Here is a 14,831-nt window from a genome sequence, read left to right on the forward strand (position 1 = left end):
GTTTTTGGAAAAAAAAAATTGGTTATTTGGGTTTTACAATGGTCAATCACGCCAAAGCAACCCAAATTTTTTTCACAGGCCGTATTTTTTAAAAAAGCGAACCGTGAAACACAAATGCAAGTTGCACTACTATCTACGTTTCCGTTATTCGTTTTTGTATGCATCATAAAACAAGACCGTTAAACCTTGTTGCTTTCTTGCTTGCACTCACTCTTTTTCGGCTGTCTACATGCTGCTGCAAAATGTCCACGCCGACTGCAATTGAAAAACTTGGCATTTTTACCGTTTTTACTGTTCTTGTTGTTGTTTCCTAAACCGTTTGCTACGCTTGCTTTGTTTTTGTTCTGGAAATTACTAGATACGCATGTCTTAGCTTGCATTAGCACTTCTGTACTTTTATCTTGTTTTTCTTCAATTGTACATTGCCGCGCACACTCTTCCAGTAATTTCACTTTAACGCATTAAATGATGGTAATGCGTCCCGTGTTTCCATTGCAACAACAAAATTTTCATATTGCGCCGGCGAACTTGATAATAAAATTATCACTAATATTTCCTCTGAAAGTTCAACTTCTATTTCAGAGAGACTCTCGCGAATTCCACAAAATTCGTTTATATGATTTGCAATAGCAGTCGACCTCAAACATATTTAGTTGTAATAGTTTTTAAACAACAAAAATCTTTCGCAGGTCCTTTTGGGATGTTTTTGCGGAACTTATTCCATGCTACCAATGCGCTTGTCAAATGCTTCACATGGTTTATTTGTGACGGTTTTACACAAAGTAAAATTGAAGCCAATGCTTTCTCATTTTTAATATCATATGCCACTTTTTCCGCAGTCGTCATAGTGTCTGATTTGACCTCACGGCCACACACAACGCCCCACAGATCGGAGTGTACAAGAACACTTTTCATTTGCACCGACCACGCCGCGTAATTAGAATCGTCCAATTTTTCGATTTGGAAAAGCGAACTCATTGTCTTTTAAACCATAATACACCGACGGACAGTATAATTATTTGCGTTTACGAATTAAAATACCGACACACAGTCTATCGCTATATTAACACACAACAATGCGTGCGCACAAGTCTATCACACAATTTCAAATTCGCGAATGTCAACACACAGCAGTGCGCTGGCCCATAACCTGTTTGAAAGATTTTAAGAGATAACATTTATCGAATGAATAAAGACGCATTTGGATGTTAAATTACGTTTATTACATTTTACAAGGAGCCTGCTTTAGAAGCTTTAAAAAATTGAATTATTTTTGTCTAAATCTCTTTAAAAATTTTCCAAACTTAACTTGAACATAAACTATTAAAAAATACGAATCTCTTTGAATTGTTTGTTTCCGATAGAAATCTCGACCTGCATCCTGCCCGCCGTCTGGCATATGCACATGCGAGAAGCATCTGGCAATTGCTTTTCAAATGCAGAATGTTAAAGATTTCGTATCCAAAAAATTTGCGGATGATATTTAAATATATAGTACACATGTACATATGTATAAATATAAACCCTACAAATTTCGCTTTAATCATTTATTTCTTTTCCTCCCAAAAAAAGCTAAAAAAAATGACTTTTTTAAGCCTCTAAAAAAGGCTTCCCTCTTAAATATCCGCATTTTTTCCAAAACTCAATAATTAAGACATTTCGTGTTTTATTCTAATGTTTTCTCCTATAGAAATAAAGATAAATTAATTCGTAACAATAAAAATAACTTGATTTCTTAACTTACAATTCAAATCTGTGCGCGACTAACTTCTTGATTTGTTTCTGTCAGCAAAACCGATAAAATTAAATTCCGTGACACCCAAAACCGATACAAATTCTGTTTCGAATATCAAACCAATAATATCTGAATTCTTGACACCTACTGCTTTTTTTTGATCGGTTTCAGTTCTGATTCCGCAACACCCCTGATAATGATGAGGTTTACATAACTTCTCCTTATTGGATCCCAGAAAAATCCAGAATTGCGGACGTCCAACAACTTAATGGCGACGTATAGTAAAGCCGACTTCAAAGCTTGTTATACTAACTGGAATAGTCTATCGCAACACTGGACGACTTTAAAGCTTTTATTTTGGCCCTAAGCGTCAACCGGAGTTAAAGGAAACTATGTACATACGAGTACTATATATACAGTGAAATTCTCCATTACGGACAGTCCTAAAAGCCGGTAACCAAAAATTGTATACACTCGAATTTTTTGTAGGATTAAAGGCTAGAAAATACTTTCAGGTGTTGACCAAACTTTCTTCTAAAGAATATTGCATACAAAATCAACATGCTCTATTCGAAGATACCAAAAGGACTACAAGTTTGATATCTTATTGGCATAGCCTTATTTGTCATAGCCTCGATTAGTTTCGTTACTATATTTGCTGGACCGAAATATTTATATTAAAATCAAACTAATTAACTCAAATGAAACATACTTACATATGTGATATTTACTCAACCAAAATGGGCCAAATTTTATATATTGAGTATATGAGGAAAACATCAACTAGATGATCGAAAATCAGTATATTAGGGATATGAAGTTAAGACCAAGATCTAAACGAATTTCATTCATATTCAGCGAAAAACCACATTATTCTTAAGAAAAATTGTCCGCTTTAATTAAAATACACCCAACTCTTTTTTTACACGGTAGATACGTTCCTCAAAAAAAACCGTGTAAAAATAGAGGCGTTTCCTATAGTAAAATGGGGGATACGTTCCATGTCATCTGAAAACCGTGTAAGATGAAATAAGGAACTATATTTACTTCGAAAAACCATGTAAAAACTGTTGAAAACTATAAAATTTCAGATATGCATACAAATTGTATATTCATATGGCATTTTATTGAACATTAAAACTTAAAATACATACATAATTCATATAAGTGAAAAATTGGTAGATTAAGCAAAAACCTAAGAATCTGAAATTAGAATAGAACTAGAGAAAAAATATTTACATAGCTACATAATTATTCGTCGCTACTTTATAACAAGCGCAATTGTTTGTGACGAACTGGACTAAAGTCGGTATCGTCACTGGAGATATCCATTTCAGCAATGTAAATATCACGCGAACAAAATGTGTAGGTAAGAGTTATCGAATAAGAGGATTTCCCAGTTACTACTATGTATGTATGTCCATTTCAGCAATGGTGCTAAGTGTAGCAAAAACAAACATAATTACAAGACAGTGCTTTCGAAACCGTACTAGAAATTGAGGAAAATTATGTAACTTCAAATCCGTGTAAAAAGAACCCGTGTAAAAAAAGAGTTGGGTGTATAACATATATTGACCGCCATAAATGCTTCAAAGTTAGATGGAAAGGCAAAATCATCAAATATCACGTATATTGAGGGGACTATTTGGATTGATTAAATTTTTGGTATTACTCAAGTATATTTAGAAAAAAAATTTTCACGCACTTATGTGAAGATAATATACAGACTGACCGACACTGTTAGACTAACGAAAATCTTTTTACGTACATAAGTATGTATGTTTAACATACTGATATTTTATAATTGCAATATTTATTGTACTGTTTATGCAACCTTAAATAAATTCAACTGTGAAAAAATTATATATAGTATATAGTTCTTTTCTTTAAATGTAAATTGTTCTTTCGGTGAAAAATTCTTTGAATATGTTCTTTTTATTTCAGAACTTATATTAATAATCGCCACAGTATTAATCAACCATAATGAGTTTTAAGAGTAATTGGGATACAAAATCTATAAATCATTACAGAACTGTCCAACGAATTAAAAAGCAACTCCGTCAAGGAAATTCGGCATATTTGTGTAACCATCCAGAAGTGCGCATATGTTAGAAAAAACTAAATACGTTTATTTAATGGTTAATATATGTATTTATAGATCCGAGCTATAATACGAGTACTTATTCATGAGGCCATAAATGAGAAAACAGAAAATTTTCCTCAATTTATTGCCAATTTATTTAGTTGTGCGAATACGCCTCGTTTGATAATAATGGTGAGTCATATTACTGCTAGAGGGTGCTAAGATTCATTTATTCTATGAGCCACAATTACATATAATTATTCATAAATATAGCACAACAACATAAAGCCAACATTATGTTCTGAACAAACTTATAATCACCGAATTTGAACACTCAATAAATGTAATATATTTACGTGAAACGCTAACTGTATCTTAAGTTTGCCTCAGATACATACATATATAATCTTAGTGTTTCGGATATTACAGTTCAGAGATAAAAATTATTATCACCCGATTTCATTCATTTTCATATTCTACCGTGAATGGAAACAAAATATTCTCGCCAAGTTTGGTGGTAGAAGGCAGGATCATGCCTATTTCTTACAAATTTTAAAACCACGCTTGCCTCTTTCCAGTGATCAGACTTGAATTTTGTATCTTCACTTGCGACTTTTATTAAAATTTGACTTTTGTAGGTAATAGTGAACACAGATTACAATTCTCTTTAATTATCAGGCTGTAGAAAATTTTATAAATGAACTTAGCGCATTTAACTATTAATTAATGATATGTATATAAAATAATAAAAAAAAATATTTTCTTACATAAAGATTAACGAGCAAATGAAAGTGGTGAATAAAGAGCTTAAGAAAAGTCGTTATACCGGATTTGATCCAGAGATGATTCTTGAAGAAAGAGAGTCAACACATTCATTAATATCTAAAACATCCATACCAGATAGTGCCAATGCAATTTTAAAATATGCTCTCATATTACCTTCAAACGGGAAATGATATTTAATTAAATTTATAGTATAATTTTAGTTTTAAATTTCACTATACATATATAAAATTATTAATGTCCTTGTATTCAATATACTTCAATTAGCTAATGGTCAGTGCTACATTTATTTAGTTTTGATGAGTTGTTTTACTTACAGGTAGAGATGGATACATTTGCACACTTCATATGTACATTATGGTGGGTCAAAAATCGAATATTTACTTCATAAGACTCTGAACACTAGGTATAGGTTCGCTTAGACACTTTAAGAAAATTTCCCTCAGTTTAACGACTTAAAAAAACATTGCGTTCCTACATACGTTTCGGTTATTAAAATTTTTTCGCAAACCTGACCTTTTAAAGGTAGTAAAATTTTATTATTTTGAGGCAAGTTTTTTAATGAATTTTATAATTGATAGTTTCGTAGGAAACTACTAAATATATTAGTTTTCTTACCAACATTAATGTACATACTAGCAATACCAGAGAATGCTCATGAATAGAGAAGGTGCAAATGTTAAATCAAATAATAATTTGTAGTTTTCACATGAGGGAATAACGAAAAAAATAACTTCAAAAAGAAAAATATACCACGCAATGAGCGAATAGGTAAAAGGCTATACATAAATAGACAACGAATGTTCTTATATGAGTTATAGGTTTACTATTTAGATTTGTGCCTACAATGTCTAAGATATTACAAAAAGTACATAATTTTTATTTACAAATAATCTCCTAAATTAAAAAGGAGGATTATTGGTAAAAAACGCAGAACAAAATAAGCATTTAATATGTAGATAAACCGTTGAACCCATTTATGTGCGTTGCGTTAACAATATCTCAATGATCAAAGTACATATATGTAATAATAAAACAGTGACTAATGCGGCTGCGTTCCCACTTTTGAGGTGGCTCAGGTCATAAGCGTGCAGGAGTTAAGCTCAATGGGAATACGTGCATTTACGTACGAATCTTGAAAGTCATGAAATTAAATTTTTTTATTTTGTTAATTGGAATCCTAGCTGATCTCAATATAATTACTTTTATAGCATATTTTTCTAACTGAGAAAATTAAAATATCTGAAGAAAATATGCATTATGTGTATGTACATAAATATGATAATCACACATACAATCATAAACGTACGCTAATGCTTACTTAATGCTTATACTATCTTCATCAAAAATTATGAAAACGGGAACAATAAATTATACACAATTTTCTTGATAAATTTTATGAAATCTTATCTATTTAACAGAGATAATTTGAACGAATATTTCCAAAATAGTGTTCGTGTCCGCTCATTGGAACGTAATATCCGCTTATAGGAATAGGTTGTGTATGAAAATATGTCCAGTTAAGAGAGATGTCCGGTTCTGACGACTGACACACAAGTAAACATACAAAAATAATTACATACATAACACTCCAGAGATTGGTTAAATCTTCAACACCATTGCATGGATCATAACACCAAGTTGGGTAACTGAATGTTCTTCCGAAAATATAAAAACCTTTGTGCGCCAGTTAATACCACTATCAAAGACACTTATGCACAAGTATATGAGAAAGGGAAACGGTCAAAATTCTAAAGTTAAAATTCTGAAGTCGAAATTCCGGAATCAAAATTCGGGGTCGACAAAATTCTGGAAATCGGAATTCCGCAATTCCTTCGCCTTTTTTGGCTGCATTTCAAAATTCTGGTTTTTCATAATTCCGGAATTTACGTTTTCCAGAATTAATTCTGGAAATTTTTTCCCCAAAATTTGAGCCAAATCGTGTATCTTATATAAATTTGCTTATACATACATAATAATATAACATAAACAAAACATAACCTCCAAAATAATTCCAAAATTCAGACAGGTTTATCGGAAAGACAAAAAACAACATTATTAACAAATAAAAATCAAATAGGTACTACATTAATGGATCATGAGAATGTTCATTTCTTTTTTTTCGTATAACATGTTCACAGCCATCGAATTGTGTGACAATACGCACGGTACATTTGTTTTTAATTCGTTCAGAACAAGTCCAGTTAAATGTTTTCTTATTTTTTCGTTCCAAATACATAGAAGAAGTAGCCGTCGACGTTTAACATGTCTTTTCCTTTATTGGACTTCACCACGGTTATATTTTCCATCATTTCACAAAAATATTTACCACGTTTTTATTAATGAAATTGCAGTAACACATTGCTTAGTCAGTTCCGTATGTATATGTAGGTACATAGTAAACTAAATCATTATGGTAGTACAAAAAAGTAAATGAACAACAACAAACAAAGAAATAACAATAACAAATACAATCATGCAATTGTAAAAAACTACTTACTAGGCAATAAAACATATGATTACAGAATGTTCTGTAATTAGTGATTAAAAATGCGTGTTGATAACAAAAAAGTGCGCACTTTTTTCGCATTTTTAATCATTAATTACAGAATTTTGCCACTCAGAATTTTGCAATTTAGAATATCGTTATCCAGAATTTTGAATTCCAGAATATTGACTTCCATAACTTTGATTCCCGGTGTTCCGACTTCCGGAATTATGAATGCAGAATTTCCAAAAAAGCAGAATTTTGACCCCAACCCTATGAGAAACGCTGATAAAGCCAGTTCTGCCCTAATCAAATAAACAACAGTATCAAACACAAGACTTTGAACTCATACCATACCATACCCGAATGCGAGACATGCATAGACCGCATGGTAAGCACTTATTTACAACAAATAATAAAATTAGACTTTAGACCTAAGCCACACATGCATATGTTATCAGCTTAACGAATAATATATAACTCATAGCATAATACGAAAACATGTTCATTAAGTATGTGAATTTCTAAGAATAAAGATCATATTCTGCAAAAGAAAATATATATTTTTTAACCATTCATAAGTATATGAATTAACTGGGGGCTCAACTGCTCTTTGCTGGGAAGGAGGAGATCGCACAACAGGACATCGGCATCCTTAAGAATCTTCGAAGCGCATAAAGAAGGACATCTAAATCCGTAAGCAGAAATCTTTAGTAAAGAAAGCCAAAATCTTTAAATCTTCCTTAACGAAGACAGACACTCAGAAAATGAGTCAAGGAGCAAAACGGACAATGCCAAACGAGAACATAATTCCTTCAGCCACAGCCCATACCATTCCTGAAAACTACATAATGTCCTACATTCAGACTCAGTTCTCGAAATTGGACGAAGAAAGGAGAAAGGACAAGGAGTTAATATTACGGATGTTCCAAACTACAAATTCTAATACTAGAGAAACTTCCACTCCAACAATATACCAAGAAGCCAGGATGCAATACCAGAATGTAACAGATGTACAAATCGAAGTCATAAAGGAATTACCTATTTTCCAAGGAAGCAAAGAAAGTAATGAAAGTCATGGAACCACTCCAAATGTTCCAGAACACACCTCAATTCTACAATATCATTACAACCTTCAGAAGAAGAATCACGGGGCATGCAGATATGTTACACACCTCTCAACTTCTACAGTATCATGGAAGCTTTGGACAAAATTTAAATAACTTTTGGCAAAGACCAACTAATCAACATAGAATAATACCACAAAAGACAAACCCTTTTAATTTTAATCCACCACAATGGCAAAATAATAATTCAAACCAATGGTAAAGAAACCAATATAATCAACCTAGTCATCATAATAACAACTTCAGGCAAAATCAATTTCAACCAAGGCAACAAACGAGGAACAATTACAATTATGCACAACCTTAAAGAGTATTTAATATGTACATAGTACATACCAACGTCTACAAGAACGCATAGATGTTGACGAACCTCAAAGAAACAGTGGGTACAAACGAAATCACTCTAACAGAAACATCATTTCGCAAAAGATACAAAGGATCAACACACACCAACAACCTGAACCTCAGCCAGAACAAACCTTCAGACACATGGAAGAAGCTGACGATACATCGAGGCTAAAGGATGGACTACCTTGCCTTACACTCAAGGATGGTCCAACACAACAAGAAGTGAATATCATGATCGACTCAGGCGCTACAAACAACTACATATGTACATATCAAAAAAATGCAGAATAGGTAAGAGTATATCAATAGATCCTGTATGGACAAAATCAATGCCTGGATATTCCATCATGACTAGTAAAAAAATAATACATCCGTTAAGCCATGATTTACCATTTTTTGAACTGGAAGATATTAATGATTTTGATATGAAATAGGATTTTGTGGATTGAAAAAAATTAAATGCAGAAATAGATTTCACGTCACTACAAATAAAATATACAAATAAAAACAAAAATCAAAAAATAAATTACACAAATGATAATAAAGATTATGAAGAGGAGATTAGAGAAAGAGAAGATAGGAGAAATAATAAAACAGAAAAGTTACCATTTACCACAACGATAGAAGCAACCATTAGGACAGAAAGTAATGAACCTGTTTGAACGAAACAATACCAATATCCGTATGCAGATAACGATTACGTCAATTCAGAAATAAAAAAATTATTAAAGAATAATATAATACAACCTAGTAGAAGTCCTTATAACTCACCAGTTTGGACAGTACCAAAAAAGGGTATATGTAGATGAAAATGGAAAATCCAAGAAGAGATTAGTGATAGATTTTCAAAAAGTAAATTCAAAAACTATAACAGATAGATCGTCCCCTCAATATAACAATAGCGTATGTGCTCATACGCCATTATTTTTTTATTGCATATTTAGAATCTCCATCAGTGATTCTATGTCTGGTCAAAATTTCGTCAAATTCTACTTCCACAAAGTGGGTCAAAATGTCATTGGAAAAAATGGTGTATAATTTCATGTTCAAAAATTTCCTTCAATAAGTGTATAAGCTCATATGCGCTATTTTGCTTGAAATTGCCACTGCAAAGTTGTTAAAAGAATAATAGTGTATGCGCATTATACTCCATTTTAGCCTGTAGAAATAAATACAATTTATCAAAACTTTAACTCATAAAATAGCTTATAATAATATACACTATTGTTTGAGAAATAGTTTTATTCCGACCATTTCTATACTCCACATAAGCTGTTTTATTTTCAATACAAATTCGAAAGTTTTATCAGAAATTTACAAGAGTAGTAGCCTATGCGATTTTTACGTTGTTTTGACTACATGAATGCCAAGGAAATATTGTAGTCATTTGGAATTTCAGCTTGCAAATTCATTTCGCAGAGAAAGTTTGTTCATTAAAAATATCGATTTTAAACATCTGAGTGAGTATCGTCTTTTATATAATGTAAGTGAAGTAAGTAAGGTAAATATCAACAGGCTGTGACACGAAACCACCAGTCGTTGTGGAAATTGCTCCAAAGACTGATGAGTTTGATTTCGCTGTGGGATTGCCGGACAGAGAGATACCTCAAACAGATGATGAGAATGTTACAGACTTCTCTGCAGGATCGTCGGACGAGTATATCCCCGATTCGGATGATGATGCACTGGCTTTGGCAGGTGAATTAGATAATTCAGTGATAAAGACAGCAGATGTAGTTTTAGAAGAAATCGCAGACTGTGGTGATACTTATTATATCAATAACAAGAATGAAAATGGTAGAAATATACTTACGCGAAAGAGAAAGGTGAGTACAGCAAACAGCTTTTGAGAAATATTTTTTGGGTCTAGCCACGTCTAACTCTGAAATATTTCCGTTCAATAGATTGAAAGTCATAAATGGGTGCAGAATAAAAGGAAGTATCATCGCAACAAAGGGAACCCGTATGTCACTAAGAGTGGCAAAAGAGTTGAAGAACGTGTTCCGAAACCCATTGACTGTAAGTGCCGCCATAATTGCACAGAAAACTTCTCAGAAGAAGAGCGCACAGAGATCAATGCAGAATATTGGAATTTAGGCGACTATTCGAGGCAGCGACTGTTCCTGGCCAATTGCGTGAAAATTGAGAAGTGCAAAAGGACGTTAACAATTGGATCACGGCGGGTGAACACATTTAATTAAACTCTCAAAGCCAAACAGGTATGCAAGAAGTTTTTTTTAAATACTGTGAACTTGTCAGACGGCGCAATATCTGTGTTAGCCAAGAAAATGTGCCAAAATGAATTTACTGATAAGAGGGGTCAACATGGCCACCAGAGAAAATTAGACGAAGAGACAGTTGCGCTTATCAAACAGCACATCGAGTCATTTCCAGCCGTCGAAAGCCAATACACTCGAGCAAAAAGTCAACGACTTTATCTTGCCGCCGACTTAACAATATCAAAAATGTACGATTTATTAAAAGAACTCCACCCGGACACTATCATTAAAGAAAACGTTTATCGCCGGATATTTTGCATGAATTATAATTATTCTTTCCACCGTCCAAAAAAGGACACCTGCTTAACATGCGAGAGGTACAAAACCGCTGAGGACAAAGACTCATTTCAGAAATCCTATGATGAACACATCTTAAATAAGACAAAGGCAAGAACTAACAAGCAAACTGACAAGGAATCAGCTAAAAGTAACAGTAATTTAAAAGTGTTTACTTTTGACCTCCAGTCAGTGTTAACGACTCCTTGTCGCAACGTAAGCACGATGTATTACAGTCGAAAGTTCGCCACGTATAATAACACATTTTACGACATTGCCAGTGGAGAAGGTTACTGTTTTCTATGGGATGAAAATCGGGGTCAACGAGGATCGGACGAAATTGGGACCAGAATATGGAAAATGATGAACTCGTTAGACGAATCGGTAACCGATGTTATTCTCTACTCAGACTGCTGCGGGGGACAAAACAGAAACAGGTTCATTGCTACACTATTGATTTACATATGTATATCAACAATACCTTGAAGCTTAATTCGATAACAATTAAGTACCTCCAAAGCGGACACACACAAATGGAGGCAGATTCGATGCACTCTGCAATAGAACGTGCGAAGAGAAGTATATGCGTTTATTCGCCGGAATAATGAGACTGGCAAGACGGAAAAACCCATATGCTGTAGAGAGGCTTCAATACAGTGATATGATTGATCCCAAAGCCATGTTTTCGAGTTTAGGCCATAGCCTTAAGAAAATTATAAAAAATGACTCGGTAAATTGGCTTAATGTTAAATTACTCCAAGTGAACAAAATTCAACGAAAACAATTATTATACAAGGAGGAATGGGATGGAGACTTGAAAGTAATTGATATTGGAGGAACGCGAAAAACAAAAGAGGTGTTCAACTTTTCGTTTACTGGCAAATACAATAAAGAGCTGCCAATTTGTAATCGAGAGCTGCATGATCTTCAAAATTTGTGCAAAAAGAGTGTAATTCCTCGTGGCTTGCAGTCATTTTTTTAACTTACGAGGTGGAAACAAGCGAAATTGTTTAGATAAGCCAGATGTAGCAGAGGAAGAGAATGAAGACGAATGAATTTCTAGTTATTTTTGATTTACGCAATGTATACCTTCATTTGTCATAATTATACCCTGAACAGGGTATATTAAGTTTGTCACGAAGTTTGTAACACCCAGAAGGAATCGTCGGAGACCCAATAAAGTATATATAAAAATGATCAGTATGTCGAGCTGAGTCGATTTAGCCATGTCCGTCTGTCTGTCTGTCTCTGTCTGTCCGTCTGTCCGTCCGTCTGTCTGTATATATACGAACTAGTCTCTCAGTTTTTAAGATATCTTTTTGAAATTTTACAAACGTCATTTTCTCTTCAAGAAGCTGCTCATTTGTCGGAACGGCCGATATCGGGCCACTATAACATATAGCTGCCATACAAACTGAACAATCGGAATAAAATGCTTGTATGAAAAACTTTCACATTTGACAAGATATATTCACCAAATTTGTTGTATGTTATTTTCTAAGGCAACAACATAATCTCCAAAGAAATTTTTCAGATCGGTTAACTATAGCATATAGCTGCCATACAAACTTAACAACCGGAAACAAGTTCTTGTATGGAAAACTTTCACATTTGACAAGATATATTCACTAAACTTGAAATATGTTATTTTCTAAGGCAACGGAATCAAGTTCTTGTATGGACAACTTTCACATTTGACAAGATATATTCACGAAATTTGGTATATGTTATTTTCTAAGGCAACAATGTAATCTCCGAAGAAATTGTTTAGATCGGTTAAATATAGCATATAGCTGCCATACAAACTGAACGATCGGAATCAAGTTCTTATATGGACAACTTTCACATTTGACAAGATATATTCACTAAACTTGATATATGTTATTTTCTAAGGCAACGGTTGTTGTCTTGTATGGACAACTATCACATTTGACGAGATATATTCACGAAATTTGGTATATGTTATTTTCTAAGGCAACAATGTAATCTCCGAAGAAATTGTTCAGATCGGTTAACTATAGCATATAGCTGCCATACAAACTGAACGATCGGAATCAAGTTCTTGTATGGACAACTTTCACATTTGACAAGATATATTCACGAAATTTGGTATATGTTATTTTCTAAGGCAACAATGTAACCTCCGAAGAAATTTTCAGACCGGTTAACTATAGTATATAGCTGCCATACAAACTGAACGATCGGAATCAAGTTCTTGTATGGACAACTTCCACATTTGACAAGATATATTCACGAAATTTGGTATATGTTATTTTTTAAGGCAACAATGTAATATCTAAAAAACTTGTTTAGAACGGATTACTATAGCATATAGCTTCCATACAAACTGAACGATCGGAATCAAGTTCTTTTATGGAAAACTTTCACATTTGACAAGATATATTCACGAAATTTGGTATTTATATTTTTTATTTTTTTCAAATGGAATTCAAAAGAGCGTTATATTGGAAGAAGTCGTGGTTGTGAACCGATTTCACCCATATTTCGTACATGTCATCAGGGTGTTAAGAAAATATTATAGACCGAATTTCATTGAAATCGGTATAGTAGTTCCTGAGATATTGTTTTTGGTCCATAAGTGGCGACGCTACGCGCCTGGGTGCAGCTTCCTTCTGCCATTTCTTCCGTAAAATTTAGTGTTTCTGACGTTTTTGTTAGTCGGTTAACGCACTTTTATGGATTTTCAACATAACCTTTGTATGGAAGGCGGGCGTGGTTATTATCCGATTTCTTCCATTTTTGAACTGTATATGGAAATGCTTGAAGGAAACGACTCTATAGAGTTTGGTTGACATAGCTATAGTAGTTTTCGAGATGTGTACAAAAAACTTAGTAGGGGGCGGGGCCACGCCCACTTTTCCAAATAAATTACGTCCAAATTTATGCCAAATTTCACTTTAATATCTTTATTTATGGTTTAGTTATGACACTTTACAGTGGGCGTGGCAGTGGGCCGATTTCGCCAAGTACCAAGTGTACCAAGTTTCATCACGATATCTCAATTTTTACTCAAGTTACAGCTTGCACGGACAGACGGACGGACGACGGACAGACAGACATCCGGATTTCAACTTTACTCGTCACCCTGATCACTTTGGTATATATAACCCTATATCTGACTCCTTTAGTTTTAGGACTTACAAACAACTGTTATGTGAACAAAACTATAATACTCTCCTTAGCAACTTTGTTGCGAGAGTATAAAAATGTTAAACTTTCCAATGGAAATGTCAGATTGCACCTGGCAACACTTAGTGTTGCCCTAGGCCAGAATATATATAGCAGCCCTCGTAGCCAAAAGCTTAACTATTTTACAGTAATATTAATGAATGTAGGAGAGAGTAGAAGTAATAATGTATGTTCGGGAATATGTTGTATGTATGTTTAGTGTGGGGGCGAACGTGTGGGTGTAGAGTGGGAGAACGTATGTAAACTGTGAGTGGGAGTAGTTTAAATAAGAGTAAACATAGGTAATTAAATATAAGAGTAAGACTAAGTTAGAATCAAGAGTACGATTAGAATAAGTACAGGTAAAGTATATAGGGCTATTATGTAACTCCTCCACCCTTAAGTTATTTGTGTCCGCGCAAATATTTAGTTTACAAGGTATTAAATTTTATTACAGCTATTGAACATTTTTAAATTTAAATGAAATGAAATTACAATAAAATTAGTTAACATTTTCATTGTT

At 33.5% G+C, this 14,831-nt stretch overlaps 1 protein-coding gene and 1 long non-coding RNA gene across 2 annotated transcripts in view; one reads left to right on the top strand and one right to left on the bottom strand.

Moving 5' to 3' along the window:
• LOC126751219 (uncharacterized) overlaps positions 1 to 14,831 on the bottom strand; it is a 231,048-nt gene that overhangs the window by 17,136 nt on the left and 199,081 nt on the right. The gene's annotated exons all lie outside the window — the stretch shown is intronic.
• On the top strand, positions 3,634 to 4,866 carry LOC126751177 (uncharacterized). Its single transcript, XM_050461227.1, has 3 exons — positions 3,634 to 3,832; positions 3,894 to 4,010; positions 4,592 to 4,866. Exons 1-3 carry the CDS (start codon positions 3,719 to 3,721, stop codon positions 4,772 to 4,774), a joined length of 414 nt encoding a protein of 137 aa, XP_050317184.1. The 5' UTR covers positions 3,634 to 3,718; the 3' UTR covers positions 4,775 to 4,866.

Source organism: Bactrocera neohumeralis, chromosome 2, assembly GCF_024586455.1.
Source record: "Bactrocera neohumeralis isolate Rockhampton chromosome 2, APGP_CSIRO_Bneo_wtdbg2-racon-allhic-juicebox.fasta_v2, whole genome shotgun sequence".
Taxonomy (NCBI): Eukaryota; Metazoa; Arthropoda; class Insecta; order Diptera; family Tephritidae; genus Bactrocera; species Bactrocera neohumeralis.

Excerpts from the sequence above, each read along its gene's own strand:
- LOC126751177 (XM_050461227.1), top strand. The coding sequence starts at position 3,719 with ATGAGTTTTAAGAGTAATTGGGATACAAAATCTATAAATCATTACAGA. Across the intron at positions 3,833-3,893 it reads ATTTGTGTAACCATCCAGAA|ATCCGAGCTATAATACGAGT; the intron begins GTGCGCATATGT and ends ATGTATTTATAG. Across the intron at positions 4,011-4,591 it reads CGCCTCGTTTGATAATAATG|ATTAACGAGCAAATGAAAGT; the intron begins GTGAGTCATATT and ends TCTTACATAAAG.